General features: G+C 33.3%; 1 protein-coding gene across 2 annotated transcripts in view; it reads left to right on the top strand.

Annotated features, from left to right (window-relative positions):
* The window catches only part of Cfap300 (cilia and flagella associated protein 300), a 37,590-nt gene extending 10,813 nt beyond the window's left edge, over nucleotides 1–26,777 (top strand). The window contains exons 4-7 of one of the 2 annotated variants that reach the window (XM_027930460.2): nucleotides 7,170–7,336; nucleotides 11,968–12,140; nucleotides 18,435–18,501; nucleotides 19,316–26,777. In XM_027930460.2, the coding sequence (XP_027786261.1) occupies nucleotides 7,170–7,336; nucleotides 11,968–12,140; nucleotides 18,435–18,501; nucleotides 19,316–19,444 (536 nt within the window). In that variant the 3' untranslated portion in view covers nucleotides 19,445–26,777. The remainder of the gene's footprint in view (nucleotides 1–7,169; nucleotides 7,337–11,967; nucleotides 12,141–18,434; nucleotides 18,502–19,315) is intronic. The other variant, XM_071616645.1, reaches the window with a different exon arrangement.
* Nucleotides 26,778–27,643: the final 866 nt, after the last annotated feature.

Below are 27,643 nucleotides of genomic sequence, written 5' to 3' on the forward strand. Positions count from 1 at the left end.
GTGTTAATAAGACTGTTTTGGAAGCAAAACATGAACACTATATTTTCTTGATTTTTATGTTTTTAGAAGACTTTTATTTTTTTTATTTTTAAATACTGTTTTTAGTTGTAAGTAGACACAATACCTTTATTTTATTTATATGTGGTGCTGAGGAGTGAACCCAGTGCCTCATGTGTGATAACCATTGTTCTACTACTGAGCTGCAAACCCAGCACACGTTTTTTTATTTTTAATTGACACAATTATACATATTTATAGGATAAATCATGATGTTTCAATATATGTGTACATTATATGATGATCAAATCAAGGTAATTAGCATATCCATCACCTCAAATACTTATCATTTCTTTGTGACAAAGACATTTAAAATCTGTTCTATTTCGTTTTTTTAATCATTTAAATTTATTTTTTTCATATTTTATTGGTGCATTATAATTGCACATAATGGTAGGATTTATTATTACATATTTGTACATGCACACAATATAAGAGTATAATTTTGCCAGTGTTATTCCCCAATATTTCCCTTTTCCCTTCCCTCCTCTCTTGCCCCGTTCCCTTTCTTCTACTCCATCAATCTCCTTTAAGTTTTCATGAGATCCCCATCCCCACCTTTCTTTCCCCTTTTCCTCTCTAGCATCCAATATGAGAGAAAACATCCAATCCTTGACTTTCTAAATTTGGCTTACTTTGAATACTATATTTTAAATTTAAGTTTGAGGTTTCAACACTAGAACAAGTAAAAGCATCATTACATTTAGGAGAATCTGGCAATGTGATTGTACTCAATATGCAAACTGATTTTAAATTAGTTATTTTGTTTGGGCATTGGGGACTTTTGATAAACTATCCTACAACTGTATTTTCATGGAATTCTAGTAGTGGTCACACAAAAGTAATTTTTCTTAAAGTATTATTTTAAGAAGAAGATTACAAATTGTTCATGATATTAGACTAAGCAGGTCAAACTTTATTGCTTTGGCTAAAGACTACTGCAAAATTTATAGAGCAGAAAACTGGTACGAATGATCTTTAGACTACTTACAAAATTGAACTGAATATCTGAGCAAATATATGTAATGCTTCAAATTTTTCAAAAAGGAATAATCAGAGCCATGTATTACAGTAGTTTCAGTCAATCCATTTGAAAAAAATAAGGTTTACTGAAGTTAAGTGTTCAACCTTCCCTATATTGGTACACACTTCACAAAACAGCACCAACTTTTTCTGATTTTTTAATAAGGCATTGCAAAAAGATAAGTTCTAAAATTCCACATGTGCCTAACAGGATCAATTAGAAGTACTCTGGAAAATAGGACAGAAAAGTAGTATTCCATTTTAGAAGCAATTCTGGTAGATTGCTAGTCCTCTTCCATCAGCTTTTTTTTTTTTCTTTTTCTTGTTCTTTTCCTTGTGTATTGGACATCTTCCCTTGAATGTTCCTCTGGAGGCCTTTATATGCAAAAAAAATTTTTGTTTTGAAATAAGAGGTATTATTCTAGCAGGTGAACCAATTCCAGAGAAAATGATGATGGACCCTCCTTTACTACCAGCTGTACTGCCCACGTTGCCTATTATTTGTGCTCCATCATCTCAGCAGCATAGCCCCATGGTTTAGACATTCTTTGCTTTTTTTAGATAACATATAATGGATGCTAAAGGCATACACATTACTTCTTTTAACACAGAGATCATTATACATCTGTAATTTATGAATGAGTGAGAGCCAAAGCTAAATTATCTGTGCAGTTTTATATGCTGGCTGGATATAGTTGAGATTCAAATCCAGGCTCCTGAATTTAAGACCTTGACTCCCTACACTCTTTCACATCTGTCACTTCCATGTTTATATGGCTGCCAGAAAAGTATTAACTTAAGACATCAAATAAAAAGGAAGCATCTAGGGCCGGGGATGTGACTCAAGGGGTAGCGCGCTCGCCTGGCATGCGTGCGGCCCGGGTTCGATCCTCAGCACCACATACAAACAAAGATGTTGTGTCATCCGCTGAAAACTAAAAAATAAATAAATATATATATATATATATATATATATATATATATATATATATAAAGGAAGCATCTAGCATCTTATAATGCTACTATTAGTGGGAAAAATGCATTTTAATTTTATGCGGTCATAGTGATACATGTCTTATAAATGTTGAAGATAAAATTTTATAAAATTACTACATAACAAGTTAGCATGTGCTATAGACTGAGTTATGCCCCCACTCCAAATTCATATGTGTAAACTCTAAACCCTCATTTTGATGGTATTTAGAAATGGTACCTTTAGGAGGAATTTAGGTTTAGATGAAGGCATGAGTATGGGACCTTTTTTATGGAATTAGTTCCCTTATAATAAGAAAAAACACTAGAATGCTCTCTATGCTGTGTGAAATCAACCATCTGCAAGTCAGGAACCAAATCATTTGCACCTTGATCTTGGATTTCCCAGATTCTAGAATAGATTAATATATTAATCTATAATATAATTAATATATCATCAAGAAATATGGCGCTACCATAACAAATAGCTAAAAGTATAGAGTGGCTTGGGAAGCCTCTTGGTAGAGGCTCGAAGAATTTTGAAGTACATGCTAGAAATGTGAATGTTAAAGTCAATTCTAGTGACAGCTCTGAAGGAAATGAGGAACATTATATTGGAAACTGGAAGAAAGGTTCTCTTTGTTATAATGTGACAAATAGTTTGGCTGAACTGTGTTCAAGTGCTTTATGGACGGTAGAACTTGCAAGTGATAAAATCAGAAATTTACCTGAGGAGATTTCAGAAACCAGGAATAGAGATGGAATTGTACCAGTGAAGACACTGCTAGTTTGAGCTAAAGGAGTCAAAAAAAAGCAAGCTGAAATGAATGAAGGGTGTTGGACCTCTTAGATCCTATAGGACTCCACTATTTGACTGCAAATATGAACTAGTCTTCAAGAAAAGGGAAGACTCCAAAGGCAATTCAGAGATCATTAGGGCCACCACCTCCATTTCAACAGACCAGACAGCCTCCAACCAAAGCCTCAAATTCAGTGCCACCCTGCAGAGCCAAGCTGACCCAATAAAACCTTAGGGATTGGGCCACCTGGTGCCTGAGGGCTTTGCCTCCACCCAGGCAGAGTTGAGACCATCACATCTGTGGGCTCAGAAGGCAGAGTATAGAGCAAAAAAAGGATTATTTTTGAGCCTTAAGATCTAAAGGAATTTGCCTTGCTAAATTATGGGCTTGCTTGGCACCTATCACCCATTCTTTAATTTCCCATTTCTCTCTCTCCCACTGCCAAAATAAAGTGACTATCCCATGTCTATCCAATCATTGTATTTTAGAAGCATATAATGTGTTTGATTTCACAAGTTTATAGCTAGAGAGAAATTTTGCCTCAGGGTGAATGATACCTCAATCTCACCCATATCCAATTTAGATGACACTTTGAACTTTAGACTTCAGAATTGATGATTGAGTAAATTAAATTCTGGGGAGCTGTTGGAATGGAATGAATATACTTTGCATGTGAGAAGAGTAATTAATGGCTTTGGGTAACTAAGAGTGAAATGCTATTGACTGAATTGTGTTGCATAAATTCATATTTAGAAGCCCCTTGACCTCCCATGGCATCATCTGTCCTTAATTACTTCCCAAATGCCCCAACTCCAAATGTTATCACATTGGGAATTAGGGTTTCAACATGCAAATTCATTATTTTTATTTTTTAATGTCTTCGTTTTATTGGTTCTTGTTATACATAACATTTGAAGTCATTTTGACAGAATTATAAAAGCATAGAATATAATTGATTCTAATTTAGTACCCCTTACTTCACTTTCTCCCCTCCTCTCACTCCCTGTTCCCTTCCCTCTACTGATCTTTTTGCTCTTTAGTCATATATATATATATATATATATATATATATATATATATATATATATTTTTTTTTTTTTTTTTTTTTTAATTAGTGTCTTGTGGATATACACAATAGTGAGATTCACTGTGGTATATTCATATATGTACATAGGAAAATTGGGTCAGATTAATTCCACTGTTTTTTCCTTATCCTTCTTCCTCCCTCCCCTTCAATCCCCTTCATCTACTCCATTGATCTTTTTTCTGTTTCTTTATCCCCCCTTCCCCTTATTTTGGATTAGTATCCACATATCAGAGTAAACATTCAACCTTTGACTTTTGAGGGCTGGCTTATTTCACTTAGCATAATCTCTAGTTCTGTCTATTTACCAGCAAATGCCATAATGTCATCCTTCTTTATGGCTGAGTAATACTCCATTGTGTGTAGGGAGTGTAGGGAGTCCATATGTATGCATATGTATGTATATGTATATATATATGTGTGTGTGTGTATAGAATATATATCTTATATATATATATATATATATATATATATATATATCTTTATATATATATATATATATATATATATATATATCTTTATATATATATATATATATATATATATATATATATATATATCCATTTTATGTGTGTGTGTGTGTGTGTGTTTTCACATTTTCTATATCTGTTCAAAGGGCACTTAAGTTTGTCCCATAATTTGACTATTGTGAATTGTGCTGCTATAAACATTGATTTGGCTGTGTCACCATATAATGCTGATTTTAGATCTTTTGGTTATATACTGAGAAGTGGGATATGGGGGTTCCATTCTTAGTTTTTTAAGGAATCATCATACTGCTTTCCAGAGTACTTGCAACTAATTTACAGTCCTACTGACATTGTATGAGTGCACCTTTTTCCTCACACAGCCTCACCAACATTTATTATCATTTGTCATTCTGACTAGAGATGAAATCTCAATGTCATTTTAATTTGCATTTCCCTAATTGCTAGAGATGTTAAACATTTTTTCATATATTTTTTGACCATTATATTTCTTCTTTTGAGAAGTGTCTTTTTTAGTTTTTTTGCCCATTTATTGTTTAGGTTATTTGATTTTGGTGTTAAATTTTTTGAGTTCTTTGTATGTTCTGAATACCAATGTATCTGAGGAGCAACATGTAAATTTTTAAGGCATATAATCCAGTCAATAGCAAATGCTATTTTCATGCCTCAGTTTAAGTGATTTGAATTTAATTACCATTTCTTACTAACCAAACCTTCCTGCCACTCCCCAAATCAGAGCTGAGGTAGATTTATTAAAATGGCATGTGTCCCAGTGTCATAGGTCCCTCATCCTGTGGCCACCAACCACTGACCTGCTATATACTGCTCTTGTCTTTAATCTTTCAACAATACTCAGAACTAATTTATCATTCTCTATGTTCTTTTAAATTTATCTATCCCCAAGAGGATTTTGCCTCTGAAACAAAAGGAGCTTCTCTTGGCATCATAGCTTTTGCAATTACTGAGGCATACATAGTTCCTGGCTCCAGGCATCCTTCTTGTCTCCACACTAGCCTAGTTAAGGTTCATAACCTACAGCAACAGGTCCTAGCATGACTTTAGGTGGACAGCCAAAATAGGAAGTGCAAACAACTGCCAGTTTTAATTACTCTTCTTAAGCACAAGCTACTTTTCAGGTCAGAGGTTTAGCAAAAGTATCCAGGAAGAGGATACGCCAAGGGCCACCACACCTAGGTCTATAAGCTCCTTAAAACTTTGAACAAATGAATACCATCCTCTTATATCTGAGTAAATGTGTGTGTATGTGTGTACATAAAAGAGAGGGGGAATAATTATTTGATATAATCAACAAATGAATACCATCCTCTTATATCTGAGTAAATGTGTGTGTGTGTGTGTGTACATAAAAGAGAGGGGGAATAATTATTTGATATAATCATAAAAACATTCATTTTAATCTGTGCCTTTCTGTAATTTAATGGAAACTTTAGTAATTGAAAATCCATTCCTGAAAGTACCTTCAGGAAATACGTGTGGGATTGGGGAAGAGGTAGAAAGGAGAAAAACTAAAGCTATATAAAAGAAAAATAGACAAAATGCCATTTTTTCAAATTTCTATAATTCTGAACTTGTGATAATTTAACTAAGCCTGCTTTGAAATTTACTTTGGCTTGGAAACTTTTTTGTAATAAACACTATAAATGAGATCACAAAGGAGAAAATTTTAAACGAGAAAATGTTTTCAAGATCCATTAACTAAAATTTTGTGGTACAGATTATAAAACATTGAGCATGATGCAAATCCAAAGATCACATAAAGAAGTTTCTTTGTTTTTTGTTTTTGTTTTTTTTTTGTGAGACTAGCCTTGAACTTGTGATCCTCCTGTCTCAGAATCCCAAGCCTCTAGGATTACAGGTGTGCGCCACCATGCTCAGCAGTTCCTCCTCTTTTATAGGCAATTCTGATATTAAAAGTAATGTAAGAACCCTGTGTCACATAAAAAAAGTGTGCTTACTTTTCAAGTATTCTCCAATTTAGCTCCTCTAGTCCTGAAATGGTAAGATTTTGTTATAATGTTTGAATTATTAATTAAAAACAAATAAGCTGCAACATAAGAATTTAATAAAATCCCCAAACTAATATGTCTTTTAAGTACAGCTATATGTTGTTAGACAATGGAATATATTCTGAGAAATTCATCTTTAGTAATATGAACATTATAAAAGTGTATTTACACAAATCTAGATGGTATGGGTCAATTTTTTCAATGTGACCTCTTGCTATAATCAAGAGATGCAATAAACATGAGATGTATAAAGCTACTTCTAGCTCAAAACAGCACATTTTATGTTCACCTTTTTTTAATAAATAGAAGGCATACACTCTAAAATAATGATAGAAAGTGTAATACAGTAAATATGTAAACCAGAACGTAGTCATGTATTGACATTATCAAGTATTATGTATTGTACATAATTGTATGTTATTCTATTATATGACTGGCAGTGTAGTAGGTTTGCTTGAACCAGCATCACCACAAATGTGAGTTATACGTTGCACTATGATGTTAAAGACATCTACAACATCAAAATGCAGTAGGAATTTTTTAGCTCCATTAAATCTTATGAACCACCATATTGTATATAGCCATCATTGACCAAAACATTTTCATGCAACGCATATCAAAATGTCATATTTGGTTATTTCTTAGGTCTCTGCATTGTGATTTATTTTAGAACTGAAAATATTAACTTATCTATCCCTTTTTAAAATATTTTTTCCAGGAACTGAAGTGAAAAAAATTGAAGCTATAAATGTTCCTTGCACACAGCTTTCAATGTCATTTTTTAATCGGTTATATGATGAAGATATTGTACGAGACAATGGTCATATTGTTAAGTGTTTAGATTCTTTTTGTGATCCATTTCTCATTTCTGATGAGTTACGAAAAGTAAGTATAGAATTTTTAAATTTCACATTGAAATCTTATTTCAAGAAATGCAAAATGTCAAAAACTATTGCCTGCTTAAAGCCCATAAAGTACTTCTTGTTAATAAAAATGATCAGTAATAATCATTAGATTGATACATTTATTCTTGGATAGCACCTTTACTGTCAATGTACTTATTTTTATATTTTTCAGTAGCTCTCTACAGGATGCTACTGATATCTGATGAGTAGGGATGCTGCTAAATATAACTCACAGCACAGTTCCTCAAAATTCCACACAAAAAAAAGTTATCTGGCCCAACATGTCAACAATGAAGAGATAGAGAAACTTGCCTATTTAATTAATAGCTATTTTTCTGATATTAAAGTAATGTAAGAACCCTGTGTCACATAAAAAAAGTGTGCTTAGTTTGAGGCTCTTGGCCTATCAAACAAATATCAAATATGTGCCTGTAGTGCTGGATGCAGTGGTACACACCTGTAATCCCAGAGACTCAGAAGGCTAGGGCAGGAGAATTGTAGGTTTGAAGCCAACATTGACAATTTATCAAGACCCTGTCTCAAAAAAAAAAAAAAAAATAGAAAAGGGTAGGGCTATAGCTAAGAGAAAGAATTCCCCCTGAGTTCTACCCTCAATACTGCCAAAAAATAAAATAAAAAATAAAAATAAATCCTTGAGTAAAAACTTCTCTCTCTCTTATTGCTAAGATCAACTCAATGTGGTTGGGTTGAGTATCAAAATGAGTATCAAACTCATTTGATAAACTAAATTAAATTTTGTTTTAGTGAGAGGTACACTGAACTTGGAATCAAATACATGTATTATTTATCTAATTCCTGATTTATTATTTACAATATAATAACCTCAGACAAATCATTCAATCTATAACACAGAGATACTTTCTTCTTAAAAGCATTGAAAAATGAATTGAGGAAATACTTAAATGTACTTTTTTAGAAAGTATGAAATGCTGTTAAAGTGAAATGTATTAACATTATAAAATATATATAATATGTGTAATTATTGAACCTAGACATCAGTGCATACCAGGCTCTGCCACTTAATTATCATGATATTTAGTCTAAGATTTCTTTTCCTCTGTAAAATAAGCATAATGTCAGAATTATGTGAGATAATACACATAAAGTGCTTAGCACTATGCCTGGCACTTAGTAAACTTGTTATGTTAACAACAACTACTGCTATTCTCCATTAAGAGGAAAAGGAGGGGGCTGCGGTTGTAGCTCAGTGGTAGAACACTTGCCTAGCATGTGTGAGGCTGGGTTCAATTCTCAGCACTACATATAAATAAAAAATAAAGTTCCATTGACAACTAAAAAAAATTTTAAAAAACAGAGAAAAGGGAGATTATACAAATCTAATATATTACAAATCCAAATTGGAATGAACTAGGGCAGCTGCTAATTTACAATTCTGAACACAGAAATCTTCGCTGTTGGGGAAAGAGAGGTATCCAGCCCAGCTATACATTAATCTACACTAGAATGCACCTAAAAGAACCTTTTAACTTAGCTTAAGAAGGAAATGAAATTAACTTATTGAAATGAAGTATGCTTATATCTAATATGAAATAAATACAATGGGGATTGACATTAATTTCTACTTTCCTAAGAACTGGAAATTACCATTTAGGAAATGCTTGGTTTGGGTTTCCCTCCTTTTGAATACTGATAATCTCAGCTCTCTTTCTCCCTTCTTCCCTCTTCCATTATTCCATTCTGGCATAAAATCCTTACCTCTAATTTCAGAGAATTTACCATCACTTCTATAGAAAGGACCTCATCAATGAATGAACTTTTAAAGGAGGATTTGTTTTTCCAATGTAATACTCTGCAAAACTGCCTGCTATCTGTCATATTTATTGCCAGGAATGTCAAGCACCCTTATTCTTAAAGTGCTAGAACTCAGTATTTTCTTGCTAATTGCCTATGTATTTTGCTCTTATGTTCTTTGCCACTCCATGGCAATAGAGAAGGTTTTTTTTTTTTTTTTTTTGGTAGTGCTGGGGCCTTGTGCATGTGAGGCAAGCAGTCTACCAACTGAGCTATATCCCCAGCTCAAGGGAAGGTCTTTTAATTGGTTACTTTCTGGCTGAAAATAATGATAATTATAATAATAATGTATTAATAATTATTAGTAATAATATAATAATTATTATTTCCAGTTTTAGCTTGAATTAAAAAGTTCCTCCACACACATTGTGCGACTGATACATATTCTATTGGCACACTGTAATGTAAGCACTAATAATAGCCTCTTTCCTATGACTCAGATATGCAATGTTAACCATTGCGTATCTGCCATCTCAGGGCTGTACAGCCAGAGAACTGTATATAAATGGAAGAGAGAATAGTCATATAATGTTTTTAATATTCATTCCAAAATTTTTTAGTTGTCATATTTTAAAATTATGCAGTCTAATCAGTACAGTGTATGACAGTGCTCATTATAAACATTTATTAATTACTAAGTACAGTGGCACATATTTGTAATGTCAACAACTTAGAAGGTCAAAACAGGAGGATTGCAAGTTCCAAGCCAATCTGGACAACTTAGTGGGAACTTGTCTCAAAATGAAATAAAAAGGGGTTGGAATATAGCTCAGTGGCAGAGTACTCCTAGATTCAATCACCAGAATGTAGTGGAGGGGGAATGTGTTAACTCCTAATTGCTTTGTTCACCCTAGTACTCAGATTTTTAAGTAACTATAAACAAAAGCTTTAATATTACATCATTTATTTATAGGGAAGGAAGAAAGGAGTAAGTTAGGAAGTGGAAAAGTATAAGTGTTACATGTAGCATGCCCAGAGACAATAAACCATGAATTACTTCCCCTTCCCTTTTATTATACATAACCTTGGCTTTCATCAGTCATTATAAATAAACTGTATATGGACAACACCATAGAGTTTATTATTCTTTAAATAGCTCTTATATGATGACCTTGTGTTTTCCTTAGAGGTTGTAAATAAGCTTAATTAATTATCTTAATTAAATGTAATTCTTGCTACTAGACAGTTATTCTTATATAACTCATCATATTTTCTTATAGTGTTAAGTATTATACATGATTTTTAAAGCTTTATCCACTAGAGTTCTTTATATATAAAAGAGTTTTTGTCCCACTTTTTTGAGGTTTTTTTAAATAAATTTTTGTCTTTCATTACTTTGGTCTTATTGTATTTATATTTAAATTTTTTTTTGTTTTGTTTATTTTGATGCAATACTGGGGATTGAGCCTAGGGCCCCTTGCATGCTAGGAAAGTAATCTACCTCTGAGCATTATCTCCAGCCTCTTTCTTTTATTTTATTTTAAAACGGGGTCTTGCTAAGTTGCCCAGGTTAACCTCAAACTTGTGATCCTCTGGCTTCAGTCTCCTAAGTAGCTGGGATTACAGACATGTGCCACCACACCCAGCTGTATCTATGTTTTATTGTTAGCTATTTCACATTCTTCTTAAAAGTAGGTTGAATATAAACAATTCTTTAAAATGTGTTATTTACTTATAATTTTCACCTTTTATAGCTTACATTCATCACCTATAGTCAGTAAATGCATGTTTTCTGTAATGCTCAATGATATTAAAAAAAATCCTTGATATCAGACCTAGTCAAATTGTTTTCTGAAAGTGGTAGCAAGGTCTCAGGAGATTAAGAGTCAATATACAGATATGATGTGTAAAAAGTAATCTTATTAGAGGGACCAGGAAAAGGAAAGGTGGATATGAAGCTCCAACACCTGACAGGCTCAAAATTGGAGTACCTGCTGGGGATATAAAGAAAGTAGTGATAAAGTAGTGATCCAGACACTAATCCCAGCTACTCAAGAGGCTAAGGCCAAAGAATCACATGAACCCTTGAGTTAAAAATCAGCCTGGGTACCATAGCAAGAACCCATCTCTAAAAGCAAACAAATAATGTGAGAATGCTTAGAAAATGACCATTAATATTTAGCCTCTGGATAGAAACAAAGGTGAAACACTTTATGGAATGGAGCAGTTTTCTCATTTATACTTTAGTTTATTTCCTAATAAGATTTGAAGTGACTTAACACCAAAAATACTATAGCACTAAAATAATTACTAAAAATAAAAATTAGAATAAAGGAAGACTTGGCTGCTATATTTTAAAATTTCATTTATTCCTTTAATCCAATATTAGGACCTAATGAAAAAATGGAGGCAAAATAAGTGCAGATCACAAATATATTCTCTCCAATTGCCTCAGGATTGGTTCTTAAAGTAAGTTTAATATTGGACCAGAGTTGTGTAGCTCAGTAGTCAGAGAGTGCTTGCCTAGCATGAGTGAAGCCCCGGGTTTGAGCCCCAGCACCAAAAAATAAATAAGGGGGCTGGGGATGTGGCTCAAGCCGTAGCGCGCTCGCCTGGCAGGTGTGCGGCCCGGGTTCAATCCTCAGCACCACATACAAACGAAGATGTTGTGTCTGCTGAAAACTAAAAAATAGACATTAAAGTTTTCTCTCTCTCTCTCTCTCTCTTTAAAAAAAATAAATAAATAAGATTATTTTTAAATATGTAAATTGATATGTTTAAAAACTTAAAAATTAAAATCCTGGGTTATATTACATTAGTATTAATTTATCATCTTAGGTTTTGCTAGTGGAAGACTCTGAAAAATATGAAGTATTCAGGCAACCAGACAGAGAAGAGTTCCTGTTTTGTCTTTTTAAACATCTTTGCCTTGGTGGATCCCTTTGTCAGTATGAAGATGTGCTTAATCCATACCTGGAAACAACAAAACTTATCTATAAGGATCTGGTGAGGTAAAGTTGCTAGATCACAATACATAAATCTCTAGTTAATACAGCAGATGGTTTGTTTACCATGGTAGGAGCCAGACTTGGTGGTTTATTACTATAGTCCCAGCTACTTAGGAGGCTGAGGTGGGAGGATCACTTGAATCCAGGAATTGAGGACAGTCTGAACAACAAAGTAAGACCCCTGTCTCGAAAAAAGAAAGAAAAGTGATCATGATGGGATTACCTCCTTGTCATAATATTAATCACCAGAGTGTGTAGAAGTAGCACTACCTCACCCACTCTTGTAACCACCTCCCCTTTTTCCAAGTTAGAAAGATTTCTAGAATTCTCTCTATTTTAATTCTAAGTCCTCTCATTATTCATCTATCTCTTTTGTTTGTTTCCTCAGTTAGACCAATCACCCATTCTATCCCTTATTATGGACTGCCATCTTCCAGGTTTCCCCCACTGACTCACCTCTTTTTAAATCACAAAGGCACACAAAGGAAAGATCCCTCAGGATTTTGAGTTTACTTGACTAATAGGTAATAATTATTTTCTTTGTTCTAAAGAAATAGAAGAATTTTCATTTAGGTGTCATCTTTACCTTTTCAAATTCATCCCAAAGCTATATAGTTTTTAGGAATTCTAATAGACTTTCTTTGTTTCCCTCTCTTTTACTGCAGATCAAATGAGGATTAAAACTTTATAAATTTCTTATTCTTATTTTAACTAAGTAAATGTTCTTTGTTAGGGTTTTCTCAATTATGAAGGTATTAGATCATCTTTATAGACAAGTTGGATACAAATGAGAAGCAGAGAGTTCCAGAGTTTAGGTACATAATTTTACTTCACTAGGAAAATAACAGAATTAACTTTTATCAGATTCTTAATTGTTCCTTTACTCAACAAGTTAATTCCTATATTTAGTCCCTGTGTCATATATCTAACTACATGATTTATTTTACTTTTTTATTTCTAATATGGTGTTAAAAACAAAAATATTTCTATAATCTGTATCTGATTTTAATGAAAAGGTGTCATTACATAGATTTTTGAAACAGATTCATTAGAAATACAATTTCAGAAAAAGTATATACATGCCTACATCAAACATTTTCTGTCCCAATAATTTACAGTTTGTATAAAACTTGTAGACCACTTCTGGTACTATTAAAGACCAGAAGTCTTTACCTAGTGTACCCCCAACATGCTCACACAAAAAGTACCCCATTACCATTGCAGTGCCTTGGTGGATCCCTTTGTCAGTATGAAGTTTGTAGAATTCCTCACTACCTGTGCTGTGGAGACCAAAGGTCTGTTGGAGATATTTGAAACAGATATAATTTTAGGTCCTCAACACTGCAGAAACTGCTTTTTTCCCAACATTCCCATTCCTGAATTCTTACTTGTGATTCTCGTCTACATTTTGGGGGTGCTAAGAAAAAGTATGACTAGAAAAGAGTAATGACCACTCATAAAGTGAGAAGTCAAAATTCATGACATCTTACAAGAAAAGTAAGTGTAGAATCATTTAATCAGGTAATCAGCAAGTATCAGTATTATTCACAGAACTCTACTAGGCTCTAAACAGGCTACAAGAGGAACAACAAAATAGTCCTTGACCTTAAGAAATTGCAATAAACTACATATAATAGTAAAGGAATTGTTTAAAATCTTTAAAGTAAAATTATTTATGTAATCAAGTATTCAGTTATTTATTTATTTTTATTATTTTTTTAAAGAGAGAGAGAATTTTTTGATATTTATTTTTTAGTTTTCGGCGGACACAACATTTTTGTTTGTATATTATACTGAGGATCGAACCTGGGCCGCATGCATGCCAGGCAAGCGTGCTACCGTTTGAGCCACATCCCCAGCCCCAAGTGTTCAGTTATTTATAGGCAAATGTTTGCTACTTTTTATACTGTAAGTAATACCCCCAGAAGTTCAAAAGAGGATATTGTATGGGTATGAGCCATCAGGGAAGTCTTGATGGAATGAAGTCTATGAGGACCATTCTGTTGCCAGTTTAAAGGTGATACATAACAAGTCTGCCATTCTAGAGGAGATTAGGAAAGAGACTGGCCCAAGTGGAGCAGTGCTTTTGAGAACCATTAAATATTTCTCCTAATGGTGCAAGTTTAAACATACTTATGAATTTCTTTGCTGAACAAGGAGAAATGAAATGGTCTTCTCAAAGCACTTCAGTAGAAAATTATGTTTAAATATTTACTTATTTAAGATGATTTAGGGGCTGGGTTTGTAGCTCATTGGTAGAACACTTGCCTACCACATGTGAGGCACTGGGTTCAATTCTCAGCACCACACAAAAATAAATAAAGGTATTGCATCCATCTACATATAAAAATATTTTTAAAAAAGATGATTTAGGTGCCAGTACAAAGCAGTTGACTAGATAATTGATCTGAGTCCCTTAAAAGTTTGTTTTTCACATGCACTATATGTACTATAAAATACTATATGTACTATAAAATACATCTTTCCTCATATTGGTCATGCTGATTTTGGTCAAATGCTGTGTTATTTTATTAAGGCCTGTCATCTATTGGTAGTGATAAAGTGGGTGGATATAGTAGTTATCAAGGAATATGTAAGGTGGGTCTTGAAGTATCTTTAGTACTTTTTCAGAATTCTGAGCCACATGTCCAACCAAGTCATCTGACCAAGCTAATTTAACAAAGAAGTATTTTTTCCCCATTTATTTACTTGAATTTTGGGTGTTTTGCATATATTAGAAAGACCTCTGCTAGCTTTCTAATGAAACATGCAGCAGCTGCTTTACAGGATCTAATCTGCCCTTGCAGATAAACATTATAAACAACGTATTCCAGCAAAATCCATTCTTTGTTTATGGAAGTCAAGGGCACACTATGAAGTGTGATTTTTAGGAATTGTGAATCAAACAAAAGAAAAAAATCTTTGTTTTAGTTGTATATGGACACAATCCTCGTATTTATTTATTTATTTTTTTAATGTGGTGCTGAGGATCAGTCCCAGTGCTTCATATGCAAGGCAAGCGCTCTGCCACTGAGCCACAGTCCCAGCCTGAATAAAATATTTTTTAAATACTTTTTTCCTCATCTATTATCACAGATCCTATAAAATACGTCTTTTAAATGTTTTGAAAAATGCTTTCTTTTTGAAGGTGATTGTTTCTTTAAATCAAGTAGGTAATACTTAAGAACCATTTTATTTAATAAGCAAGTAATTCTTTCAAATATAAACATGTTTGTTGTTGTCGTTATTGCTTTAGTTTTTTAGATGGACACAATGCCTTTATTTTACTTATTATTTTTTATGTGAACCTGAGGATTGAACCCAGTGCCTCATGAATGCTAGGCAAGTACTCTACCACTGAGCCACAATTCCAGCCCCTAAATACATGTTTTTACCAAAGTTTTGAGAGAATTCTCCCAAGTCAATTATTCTTCCCAGATAAAATTTTATTATTTGAACTGAGATTATGGCTTTCAGATGCTAGTTAAGCAGTGGGCTTCCTGTTTTTTAAAATGAGCAGTGTTGCTTACAATATAGTCTTTTAACCCTAAAGTTTAGAGTCAGTATGAGACAAATTCTCAGAAATTATCACAAATGATGTTCCTAACCATTAATATGATCAATATATCTATATCTACATATACATATATAGATATAGCTATAGATGTTGAATATAATTTTAAGCTTGGCTAGTATGCACAAGGCCCTGGGTTTGATTGTTAGCATCACAAAAAAAAAAAAAAAGGAACTTATGATTATCTAACGAGGGAGTTAGTGAAGCCCAAAGATGTGATATAATGTTAATTATTAGTAAAACAGTTTAAGACACTAATGATTATTATTTTACATTTCCTTTTTTTTCCCTTAGAGATATAGAACAGGTAATACTGAATTTACTTTTTTTAAATTAATTTAGAAATTCTTAGATATTATTAGCATAAGAAATAAAATAGAATAATATGATTTATTTCTGTTAGGAATCAACTTCTAGTAATATGCAAGTGGTAGTTTATTTTTTAAATAATATATTTATGGAGACAATTTACATATAGTAATAATATGTATAATAATAATATGTATAAAAATAAATCATAAGTATACATATAACTCAATAAATTTTACACATGATTATACCATATACCACCCCCATATTGTTTTGATTTAGATATAACTATGCATATGTTCTTTATTTTGAGCTAGCCACCTAGCTATGGGTATATATGAATATTTATATATGGTGGTTATGGTCATCCTTGGATAAGCACAGATTTTTAAATGCCGTCTTCATCTTGTAGTATAGCTTAGGCATTAGAAAAATAAAATTACCTTGACCCAATTCATAGAAATATTTGGAAATCAGTTTAATCATATGACTCCTGGGTTTAACTATGAAAGAGATGAAAACCACCTAGGAATCAGGAACCCTAAAATGGCTGGGGCTGGTCATCTATAGGCCTATGCAGATTCACACATACACACACCCCTTCCACACAGTCTACATTCTTCCTGCTCGTCCCCTCTCTGTTCCCATTATTTTTACATATGTAGTAGACAGTTAGCAATATTTTCACCTGGTAAAGTAGGCAAAGGGGGGGATCTTCCTTTAAATTTTACCTACTCATATTACATATGAATAATACCTTTGATTCATATGTATTTAGAGGGTATATAGGTATGGGATAAACAGCAGATGTATAGAAGAGAGGGAATGGATCTCCCAGTCATCTGGATTTTGTTCCCAGAAATGTCGCTTATAGTGGATTTTCTTAAACATTTCATTTAACTTTTCTACTTCTGCTGTCTGTAAAATTGGCAAAATAATGCCTAAGTTATGTGACCTTTAAATAATATTTTGCAAACTTTAAGGCATTTTAAATATGTATGAATACTGTATGTAGACAACATAAAATGTATGTCTGTTGTTTATTTCCTCAATCCCTAGTTTGTTTACTCTCTTCATATTGCCACAGGTAATCTTCAGGGAGAGTAACTGAGAGCTACCAAGAGAAAATTATTTTTATATGATATAATTTAGCAATAGATTTAACAAAGTTTTTATAATATAGTTTTCATATATATTATTTTATACATATTATATTCATATATTTCATGAAGATAAACATTTCATATAAAGTTTTCATATATATTATTTTATATTCATTATCTTCATGTATATCATTTAATTTTTTTATCCTAAAAGAAACCATAATATGTCCAGCTTACATCTGAGAAAATTGAGTTTCAGAGAGGTTAATCTTGTCCAAAGTAAAAAATAACAGCTCAGTGGTACCACTGGCATTTGTATTTAGGTTGTTTACTTCTTTCGCATGTTTTTATCTATCCCTTACAGCTATCTATACTTCAATCTGACTTTTCCAAATCCCTTTTTATCCAATAATTGTTTATGTGACCTGGTATAGTCATTTCACCATCTGAATCTCAGACTGACCGCGCACCTAATTGTAAAATTTGGTTTTCTATTATTTCAATTTAATTGACCTTGTCCATTCTTGGATAAAGCCTTGGATGCCAACCTTTTCGAACCACTTTAGTTGGATATTTTATATTTTCGTGTTCTATTTGAAAACAAAATAATACCTAAATAACAAAAGGGATCATTAAAGTGCAATATAAAAATCCTTATTTTATACATAATACATATAATTTTAATGGCTTTAAGATGTCTTTATTAACTCTATTGTCAAATAGTCAAAGCCAAGTTTTCTTTTTGGTCTATTTACCTGCATAATCAGAACACCTTATCTATTTCCTAAGTGTCAAGTTTCTGTGTAAACTCATAGTTGCAGTCTGGAATCCAAGACAATTGATTCAGTTAGGTCCTTTCAATTGGAGATAATGCCATATAATCTGATTTTAAAAATCACTCTTTTAACATGAAATCAAGATGCATCTAGTATATATCCAAATATGTATTTGCATGAAGTTTTTGTTCTTTCTTCATTTACCTAGAAGAGATTTAAATTAGTGGTTTGACTTCAATCACCGATGTCTCAAATTCAAAGTTCAAGGCTATTTCTTGATCTGAGTATGCTTCCCAAAACTTTATACTGCCTACTTGGCATCCAGAGCCCTGCAAGTCCATTCACAATTTCCTGTACTCCTACCAGCCATTATATCCCACCTACCCCACGATTTGGCCTTTTACTTTGGCCCACATCCTTATGATGCTCTTTGTCACTGTAGGCTATCTATGTGGGGTTTTTTTTTAATCTTAATTAAATTTTATTTTTAAGTAAGCTTGTTATATATTTTAAATGTATCTTTCTTCTTTTCTAGTGTTCGAAAGCATCCTCAAACCAAGAAAATACAAATTACTTCTTCTATCTTTAAAGTCACAGCCTATGTAAGTATTGAGCAAAAATTTACAACCAAATAATTTAGTTACTTCTTGTTAATAGACTTGCTACAAATGGTGTGTTTGTTAGGACATTTATGACTAGGTGAAAAAAGGGTGATATTTAGTGTTTTGTCAAAAGTTGATATAAGGTATGATTTTGTTTGGAGAATACTTTGAACTTATTTCTATGCTTCCTATTGTCTGTATCTAATTTTCTCTACTAATTATAGAGCTAAATCTGTGACTTCATGGAGAAGAATACAGATAAATAAGAGTACCGCAAATAAATGAGTACCATAAATGTCTTTATATTACAGAATCTGATACTTGAATTTTAGTATCATACAAAAGATATTACACATAAAGCAGTTTCTAAGTATCTTCATTCAAAAATCACTTAGCTAATATTTATTAAATATTTACTGTATTTACTGTATATTGTATGCTGGGCTAGGGCACAATATAAAAGAAATATGTGGCACATAGAGATCATGTTTGAAAAATATATATATAGATAGGAGAAAACTGCTAAATTTTGTATATTAGCATATTAAAAGCACTTTTAAAAAAATGATGGAATTCCCCTTTGAACTATAGATTCCTTAAGAACAAGAATTAGGCATGTATGTTTAATACAGACATACATCTAGCATAATAGATTGTGTGGTCAACATTTTAAAATATGAGTTAACTGCCAATTTATTGCCAAGGATGTATGTATGTTTCATGTTGCTTTAACAAAAAATATATAATATTCAAATATGTTGATTATCATTTAAATGTAATTGTATACTAAATAATTTAGGTTTATCTTTTTTAGGATTCTACTGGTGTGTGCTACCCTTCAACAAAGAACCATGAACAGACATTTTCTTATTTTATTGTGGATCCTATCAAGCGTCATGTTAATGTTTTATACCATTGTTATGGTGTAGGGGAAATGTCTTAAATAGGTTTTCAGATTGCCTTTCTACTATTTTTAACTTAATATTTTTCTATTTCAATACTAATTTATAGATATTTACTTTGCATAATAATTCAAGTAAAATGTTGAATTTGCTTAGAACAGAAGAAAGCAAACACCAAGATGCCTTTCTCTGAATTTGTCTGGCACACTCACACAGGAATCCCTAATATAATCTATGCAAAACAGTTGTGGAACTTTTATAGAAAGTTACAAGGAACTAAATATCTAGTTCATATTTGTTGCATTTAGATTCAAGTGAGAAGATTTTCCATGCATTTTATTTTAGAAACTAATTCTGGATTGGAATTGTAGCAGGAAACTAAACATCTCTACCACCAATTGTTTATATGAAGCGTTCTCCTTTCCAACTTGCATTTAATTTGGTTACATTTTTTCATTGCATTTATGTATCTAGAATTAGGAAAAGCATAGTAATATTTTTACTTCATTTGTTCTACTTTAAAATCCTCAATTCAAAGAATAATGTTCTGAAAATTATTGTAAGCTCTTTTTATCACACAATAAATTAAAACTGCAGCGACCCATAGCTAATAAAAAAAAGCTACATGTAAACATAGAAAATTGCCCTGATGGTATTATTAAGCTGGCAAAAGAAATGAGAAGCAAATTGTCTTGGTACTCTCTCTGATTACATTCATCAGGTGAATGTAAAACTTAGATTTCTATTTTTAAACATATGATTAACATATGTTCCATTGATGATGGGAAGCTTTCAAGAAATGTTGAAGCCAGATGCAGTAGCACACGCCTGTAATCCCCGCAGCTGAGGAGGCTGAGGCAGAAGGATTTCTAAGCCAGCCTCAGCAAAAGAGAGGCACTAAGCATCTCAGTGAGAGCCTGTCTCTAAATAAAATACAAAATAGATCTGGGAGGGGCTGGGGCTGTAGCTCAGTGGTAGATCACTTGCCTTGATATTCATGAGGCCTTGGATTCAATCCTCAGCACCATATAAAATAAAGGTATTGTGTCTAAAATAGGGCTGGGCATATGGCTAAGTGGCTGAGTGCCCCTGAGTTCAATCCCCAGTATCAAAAAGAAAAAAGAAAGAAATGTTGAGACTTTGAAGAGGAGCAAGTTTAGAATATGTGTTTCTGTGTTTTAGGAACAAGGATGATAATCTTGGATTTGAATCTAGAAGGAAGCATGGCAACTTGGGTATAGAGTTAAGGAGAGAAAGTTTGTTCTTTCTTAATACCTAGAAGAATGAGAAAAATGACTTGGCACATTTAATGTTTATTGAATGATATTTTGATATAGATTGTATATGCCTAATCTGATATGGCACTGAAACTATTTCAGATTTCAGAGTTTTTTGTGTTTTGGAATATTTGCTAGTTGCACATTTAATCAAAAAATCCAAAATCCTAAATGTTCCAAAATGTAAAACTTTTTTGAGTGCTGACTTTGCACAGAATTTCAAATTTCATAGCATTTCAGATTTCAGATTTGTACACTAGGGATATTTAACCTCTAATATCCACAGATTTTTTCCCCTGAATTTCTTTTTTTAAATAAGTTTCTTAATTTTTTTAATCAATATATAGTAATTGTACATAACTGTACTGTTCAGGGAACAGTATGACATTTCAATGCATGTTTACACTTCCTAATGTTAAATTATATAAAAACAAAACCAAGAACTAAATTTGTCTTTGCTACCAATCTTGCTGCAAAATACATAATCTCCTAGGACCTGAGAACCCTCTCAATCAATTGAACAATTAGTAATTCTTTTTTAATACCAAGTCTATGCAAGACATTGTGCGATTTACTTTAGGGATCCATGCATGTGCATTCCTTATAAATCAAGTAGGGAAGGTAATGACTAAGAGTGTTACTATAGACAGTTATTGTTACATGAATACAGAGAGGGCAGAAATCAATGGGAGTGGAACTTTAGGGCTCAGTCTGGCTTCTGTGAAAGGACTGGTAGGTTTTCTACAACTGAAAAAGAGAAGTTCAGGGTAGCGTGAGATGAGGCAGGATGTGCTAAGCCTGACTATGGGATGAAATTCCAGAGGTAAAAGATGGGAAACTGAGAAATTGTCAATAGTTTCCTCTCAGCTCCAAAGCAGGAAGTAGAATGCATCTTTGAGGAAACATTGCTCCATTGTTTGGGGGAAATCAGTTTAATGAACCTTCTATGATTATGCAAATTATCTAAATGGAGAGGAATAATAGGAGGGTGATAAAAAAGTTTGGGATAGGCTATCAGATTGCCTGAATTCTTACTTAATTCTGCTATTACTGTGTGACCTTGAGCTGATTACTTAACCTTTCTGTGCTTTATTTGCCTTTACTATAAAATGGAGAAAATAGTAAAGCTCCCTCTGAGTTAATTTTGAAAATTACACAAATTAGTGCATATATATTGGGCTTATAGTGGTGCTAAGCAGTTTAAGTTTTCATGAATTTTGGCTGTATTCATTCTCTACTGAGGAAATATGAAAAAATAAGAAACCAAACTGTATAATAATGTAAAAAGCTGTCATTCTTGGGGTCAAAATGCTTTTCTACAGATTGCAATCACCTTGACTAGATAGAGGGGAAATTTGGTTTATCCTCCATGTTTGGATCCCAGAAAATATGAAGACCCTGAGTGTGGACACCAGAATGGGGGGGACATTGTTTTCATTTGTTTGTTGTTTTATTTTCTTACCTGAGAAATGTTTTACTAATTTGTTTAATATTTATTTCTCATGAAAACAGGGCTTTTGTCTGTTTTCTTATCCCTTGTATCCCCAAGGCCTAGCATAGTAACTGGCACTTGAAAGATACTCAGTAAATATCCATTTTCCAGCTGACAAGAGTTCATTGGAGGAAGAGAAGCTGGCCTTGAAGTATGACTGTTGCTAGATGGGGAGTGAGGAAAGGGGAAAGACTGGCAATGGAAATCAGGGAACATCAGTATGGAACCCTCTTTGCAGGTGGCTGGCCAGTGAACTCTAGCAACCCTTATATCTAGATTCTCAACTTAAGTTTTCTGTACAGTAGCCCCCTAGTTATTCTAAACTTGTTAAATTTTGTGAACTATTATAGCCTAGATTTAGCTGTACAGTGTGGGATTAGATGTGCAGCCTGGGACTATGCCTGGGTCAACATTGTCCTTAGAGAACAGCAGCAGCAGCCTGTAGAAGCTGGCTTTGTAAAAGCAAGCTCTCAACAACTGAGGGTAAAAGTTTGTCTGGAATGAGACAACTGACTATGTGACAAGTGTCATGTAAGTGGTTTTCTGGGACTTGAGAACATTCTTCAGAAATTCCAAATATTACTTAATGAGAAATGTCTCTCGGAACTCTAATTTGGATATTAAAAAGATTTAGGCTGAAGGCTAGAAAATCTGGACATATAGGTCCCATAAGCAAAAACAAAAACACACATTGTGGTTTGGGGACATAAGCACATGTCAGTAGGTGATTAAACTGAGTAATCCTCTTCAGGAGTTCTGGATACCGCCAGGAAAAGAGACGAACCTGTTTACTGAAGCACAAAACTAAGAAATTTAAATCCTTTTAAATATATAATATTTACCAGTAATCAGAGCTTTTTGAGCAGGGGTAGTAATCATGTAAGTGATATTCTGGAAAAATTAGACTAGCAGTGATGACTTGGGGTTAAGAAAGTCCAGTGACCAAATAGAAGATTATAGTAGTAGTTAAAACACCAAATAACTTATCTGAGTTAATGACAATGGAATGTTCTCTGGGTATCATGAATTATGAGACGATGAAATGCTCATTAGAAAAAGAAAAAAACGGGCTGGAGGTGTGGCTCAAGCGGTAGCGCGCTCGCCTGACATGCGCAAGGCGCTGGGTTGGATCCTCAGCACCACATACAAATAAAATAAAGATGTTGTGTCCACCGAAAACTAAAAAATAAATAAATATTTAAAAAAAAGAAAAAAACAACGCAAGAAAGGGTTCATTAGAAAAAAAATACAACTCAACAAAGGTTTCACCAGCAGGGTGGATTATGAAATGAAAGGTATCTGAAGTACTAAGGATGGGGAAGTGGGAACTATAGTAGGAAATTGTGGTGAGATAGGGGAAATCCCTCCTCCTGAGTCTTCCCCAACTGTTCTGATTCACAGACCTGTCATTCTTGTTTCAAATTATTCTCAACAAGTTTTGTGCCTTAGAACTTTGAAAATAGGTCTGAAAGTTCTAAAACCTGAATGGTACCTTGTTAAACCAGCCTCAGAGGAGCATACCTGTAATCCCAGCTGCTCAGGAGGCTGAGGCAAGTTTGAGGCCAGCCGGAACAACTTAGCAAGACCCTCAGTAATTTAGTGAGAGTCCATCTCAAAAAATAAAAAAAATTGAGGATTTTTCTCAGTGGTAAAAATGCCCCTGAGTTCAATCCTCAGTGCCATAGTATGAAAAGAGAGAGAGAGACAAACAGAAACACAGAGAAAGAAATACCAAATTATGTCCAAAAAACTTGAAGTCTTGTTGGAGAGATATGCTACTCATAGTCGGGCCTGTAATCCCAGCAACTCTGAGGGCTGAGGCAGGAGAAATGCAATATAAACTCCAGCCTGGGCAAGATGTGGTGGCCTATATTCCGGAAGCCGGCAGAAGGATCCCAAGTTTAAGACCAGCCTCATCAACTTAGCAACACCCTGTCTCAAAAATTTAAAAGGCATATGGATATAACTTAGTGGTAAAGCACCCTGGGGTTCAATCCCCAGTACCAAAATAAATAAAAGAGAGCTGAGAATGTAGCTCAGCAGTAGAGTGCCATTGGATTCAATTTCCAGTACTTGGGGAGAAAAAAGACACAAATGTTAATATTACTAGTAGTACAAGATAGCTGATAAGTATCAGAGATGATAATTGCTAAAGAGTTGAGCAGAAAAAATCATATCTATACAGGGTAGTCAGGAAATTCTTCCAAGAGAATCTGGGGGTCTTATAAGAGAAATTGGTAAAGGAACAAAAGAATGGAATATCACTTGAAGAAAAACAAAAACCAAGAAAGATTAAAATGTTTCACATGCATGAGTACATTACAAAGAAATCTACTTAAGTTTTGTAGGGGTTACTACATCTTTCTCCTTTACATTAACTGTATGGTTAAAATATTTAGCAAGAAATCAGTCTATTTTTATACTAGCAGCATTATTTAACATTAATTACATGAACAAACTAGTATCCCTCACCAAAAAGTGTTTTATAGTTCCAGAAGCAGAATGAAAATATTATTTTTATTTCCTTTATTTCAGTCACTGATGTTATTGCATGACATATTTTATGTAATCCTCTCATCAAACCCTTTTGAGATTAACTAAATCAGTAGAATCTTGGGTTTATAAGTGACAGAAAACTCGATACAAATTATTTTTAAGCAAAAAATAGATTTATAAGCTCATGTTACTGAGAAGTTCAATAGTATTTTGACCTGACTTTTCTCCTGATTTAATACAGGACATATTTTTTTTCTCTCAGTGCATTTTCTCTCTGTTGACTTTTTATTTATTTTTTTTAATATTTATTTTAGTTTTAGGTGGACACAATAGCTTCATTTTATTTTTATGTGGTGCTGAGCATCAAACCTAGTGCCTCACACATGCTAGGCGAGCATTCTACCACTGAACCACAACCACAGTACCCCCCGCCTTTTTTTTTTTTTTTTTTTTTTTGGTAGTAGAGATTTAAACCAGGGCCATTGTACTACTGAGCTATATCCCCAGCCCTTTTTATTTTTTATTTTGAGACAGGTTCTTGCTAAGTTGCTTAGGGCCTTGTAAGTTGCTGAGAATAGCCTTGAATTTGGAATCCTCCTGCCTCAGCCTCCCAAATCTCTGGGATTACAGGCATACACTGCCTATTGACTCCATTCTTAAGCCACATACATCTTCTCATGTAATGCAAAATTGTCAGAATACCCAGCATATGTCCTATGGAGTTCAAAAACAGTAACAAACTAGAAAATAATATCTCTCTCTCTCCCAAGAGTCTATTTTTATATTAGCAGCATTATTACTAGCTACTAGCAGGAGAAGTTCCATTGGCTCTCATGGGGTGCTGTGCCTATTCCTTAACCAATCCTTGTAGCCTGAAATGCTAGCATTGGATTGACCAAACCTGAGATACATACCACTCAGACATATACTACTCAGATGGAGTGTAATGAGAGCCCTAAATTCAAAATGAGGAGCAGTTACAGAAAAACAGCTTTCTGACATTAAAAACAAAAATAAACTAGCTCCCCTCGTTAGTCAGAGGATGTACTTATAGTTACAGAAGCAGAAAATAAGCTAGTTGTCAAAGATTACTATCATATCTCCACTTTACATGAATAAGCTAAAAAGAGGTTAAATAATTTGCTGTATGTCACAGGGCAATAAGTGCCGAGTTAGGATTTGAACCCCAACTGGTCTCAATCCCACAAATAAAAAATGGTTTTCAATCCTGGTTTGCTTGAGAATGAGCGAGGCTTTTTACAAACACAGATGACTAATGTCCACCTACCTTGATCCCTGGTGATTGATCATCTCTGCAGTGGATCCAGCCATTGCTTTTTTTCTCTTAATATGTAAAAAAACCCCGGCCTTACCTCAGATTTTCTTAAGGAAAGCTTCTACTCTTAAAATATTTCTCTCCTTTCTAGAAGTAACCAATATCTTGAAATCTGTGTTCATCCTTCTCCTACATATATTTTTGCTTTTTATATGTTTCCTTTAACAATATATTATGCTATTTAATGAATTTTTAAAAGTTCCATAAATGCAAACACTATCCAAAGGGTTTTGGTTTTTTGTTGTTGTTGTTGTTGTTTGTGGTACTAGAGATTAAACCTAGGGCCTTATGCATGCTAGGCCTGTGCTGTACCACTAAGGTATTCTCCCATCCCTTTTTATTTTTTTATTTTGAGACATGGTCTCCTAAGTTGCGGAGGCTGGCCTCAAACTTGTTTTCCTTCTGTCTTAGCCTCTGGAGTAAGTGGGATTACAGGCATGAGCCAATATGCCCTGCTCAACCTTTTTTTCCTTAATTTTTTTTTCAAATTTATCTATGTTGATTCTTGTAGCTTTTATTCATCCATCTTAATTTAATGGCTTTACCTTATTTATCCACCCCCTTATCATTAGATATTTTGATTATATGAACAATGCTGAAATGAATATAATTGTACTTGTCTTCTACAGAGTGTTCTCTAGGCTTATATTTTGTAAAATTCTTGAGTTATATGATATATTTAGCCTCACTTGATCTTCACAAATTGCTCTCTGAAGTAATTGCACCAACTTATGCTTCTGCCACAGATATAAGAATTCCTATTGCACCATTGTCTAGCCAACATTTAGTATATGTCAAATCTGTAATTTTTTAAATTTAATAAATATAAAATGGTTTTATTATTTTAATTGCTCTGACTTTTTGTAATGAGGTGTAGAGAGTTATTTTGTTTATTTCTTTGAACATGTGTATTGATTCTGGTGAGCAACTTGAGAGCCACTGCTCTATCTCTGCTTCTTGAATTTAAGAGACAGAAAGAAAATAGAAAAAGAAAGAAAGAAAAAAAGAAGACACAATAAAAGGGAAATATGCTGTCTCTCAGTAAAAACTATTATCACTGAAAGCTGCATTTAGTGTTACATTTATCAAGATCTCAACTGGTAAACTCTATACCAGCTGGTATTCCTGATTTCCTCCAATGTTGTCTTTAATCTCCTGACTTGGGTCACACATTAAATATTATTGGGATAGGCATGCTAAGCAAGGGTTAAACTTATAAATAAGGTTGAAACTTACCTTTCTGTTTATATTTTTTTCTCTCTATCATAAAGAAGAAGAAAAAAATAACCTCACTGGGCTTTAACAAACACTTAAGAGTCTGCTAATTTTCTTTTGTTTATTTGGTTCCTAACAGAAATAGTAAAGTAGAAATTACCTATGACCACATAAATTAACTTTTATTCAACCAAATTTTATCAACAGCTATCCTTTATATATTGAAAATAAAATGCATGTTTAAAAATACCTAATAAATATTTTTTAAAGTTAAAATATACCACTGAGGGTCTAGGGGATCAAGAGAGCCATATCAGAGTCAAGGATGATTCTTAATGAAAGGTGTCTTTAAGAAAGGAATTGAGGTTCATTTAAAAAGTAATAACATCCATGGATTGGTTTATAGAAGGAAAGATTCTAGGTA

This window comes from Marmota flaviventris, chromosome 9 (genome assembly GCF_047511675.1).
Source record: "Marmota flaviventris isolate mMarFla1 chromosome 9, mMarFla1.hap1, whole genome shotgun sequence".
NCBI lineage: Eukaryota > Metazoa > Chordata > Mammalia > Rodentia > Sciuridae > Marmota > Marmota flaviventris.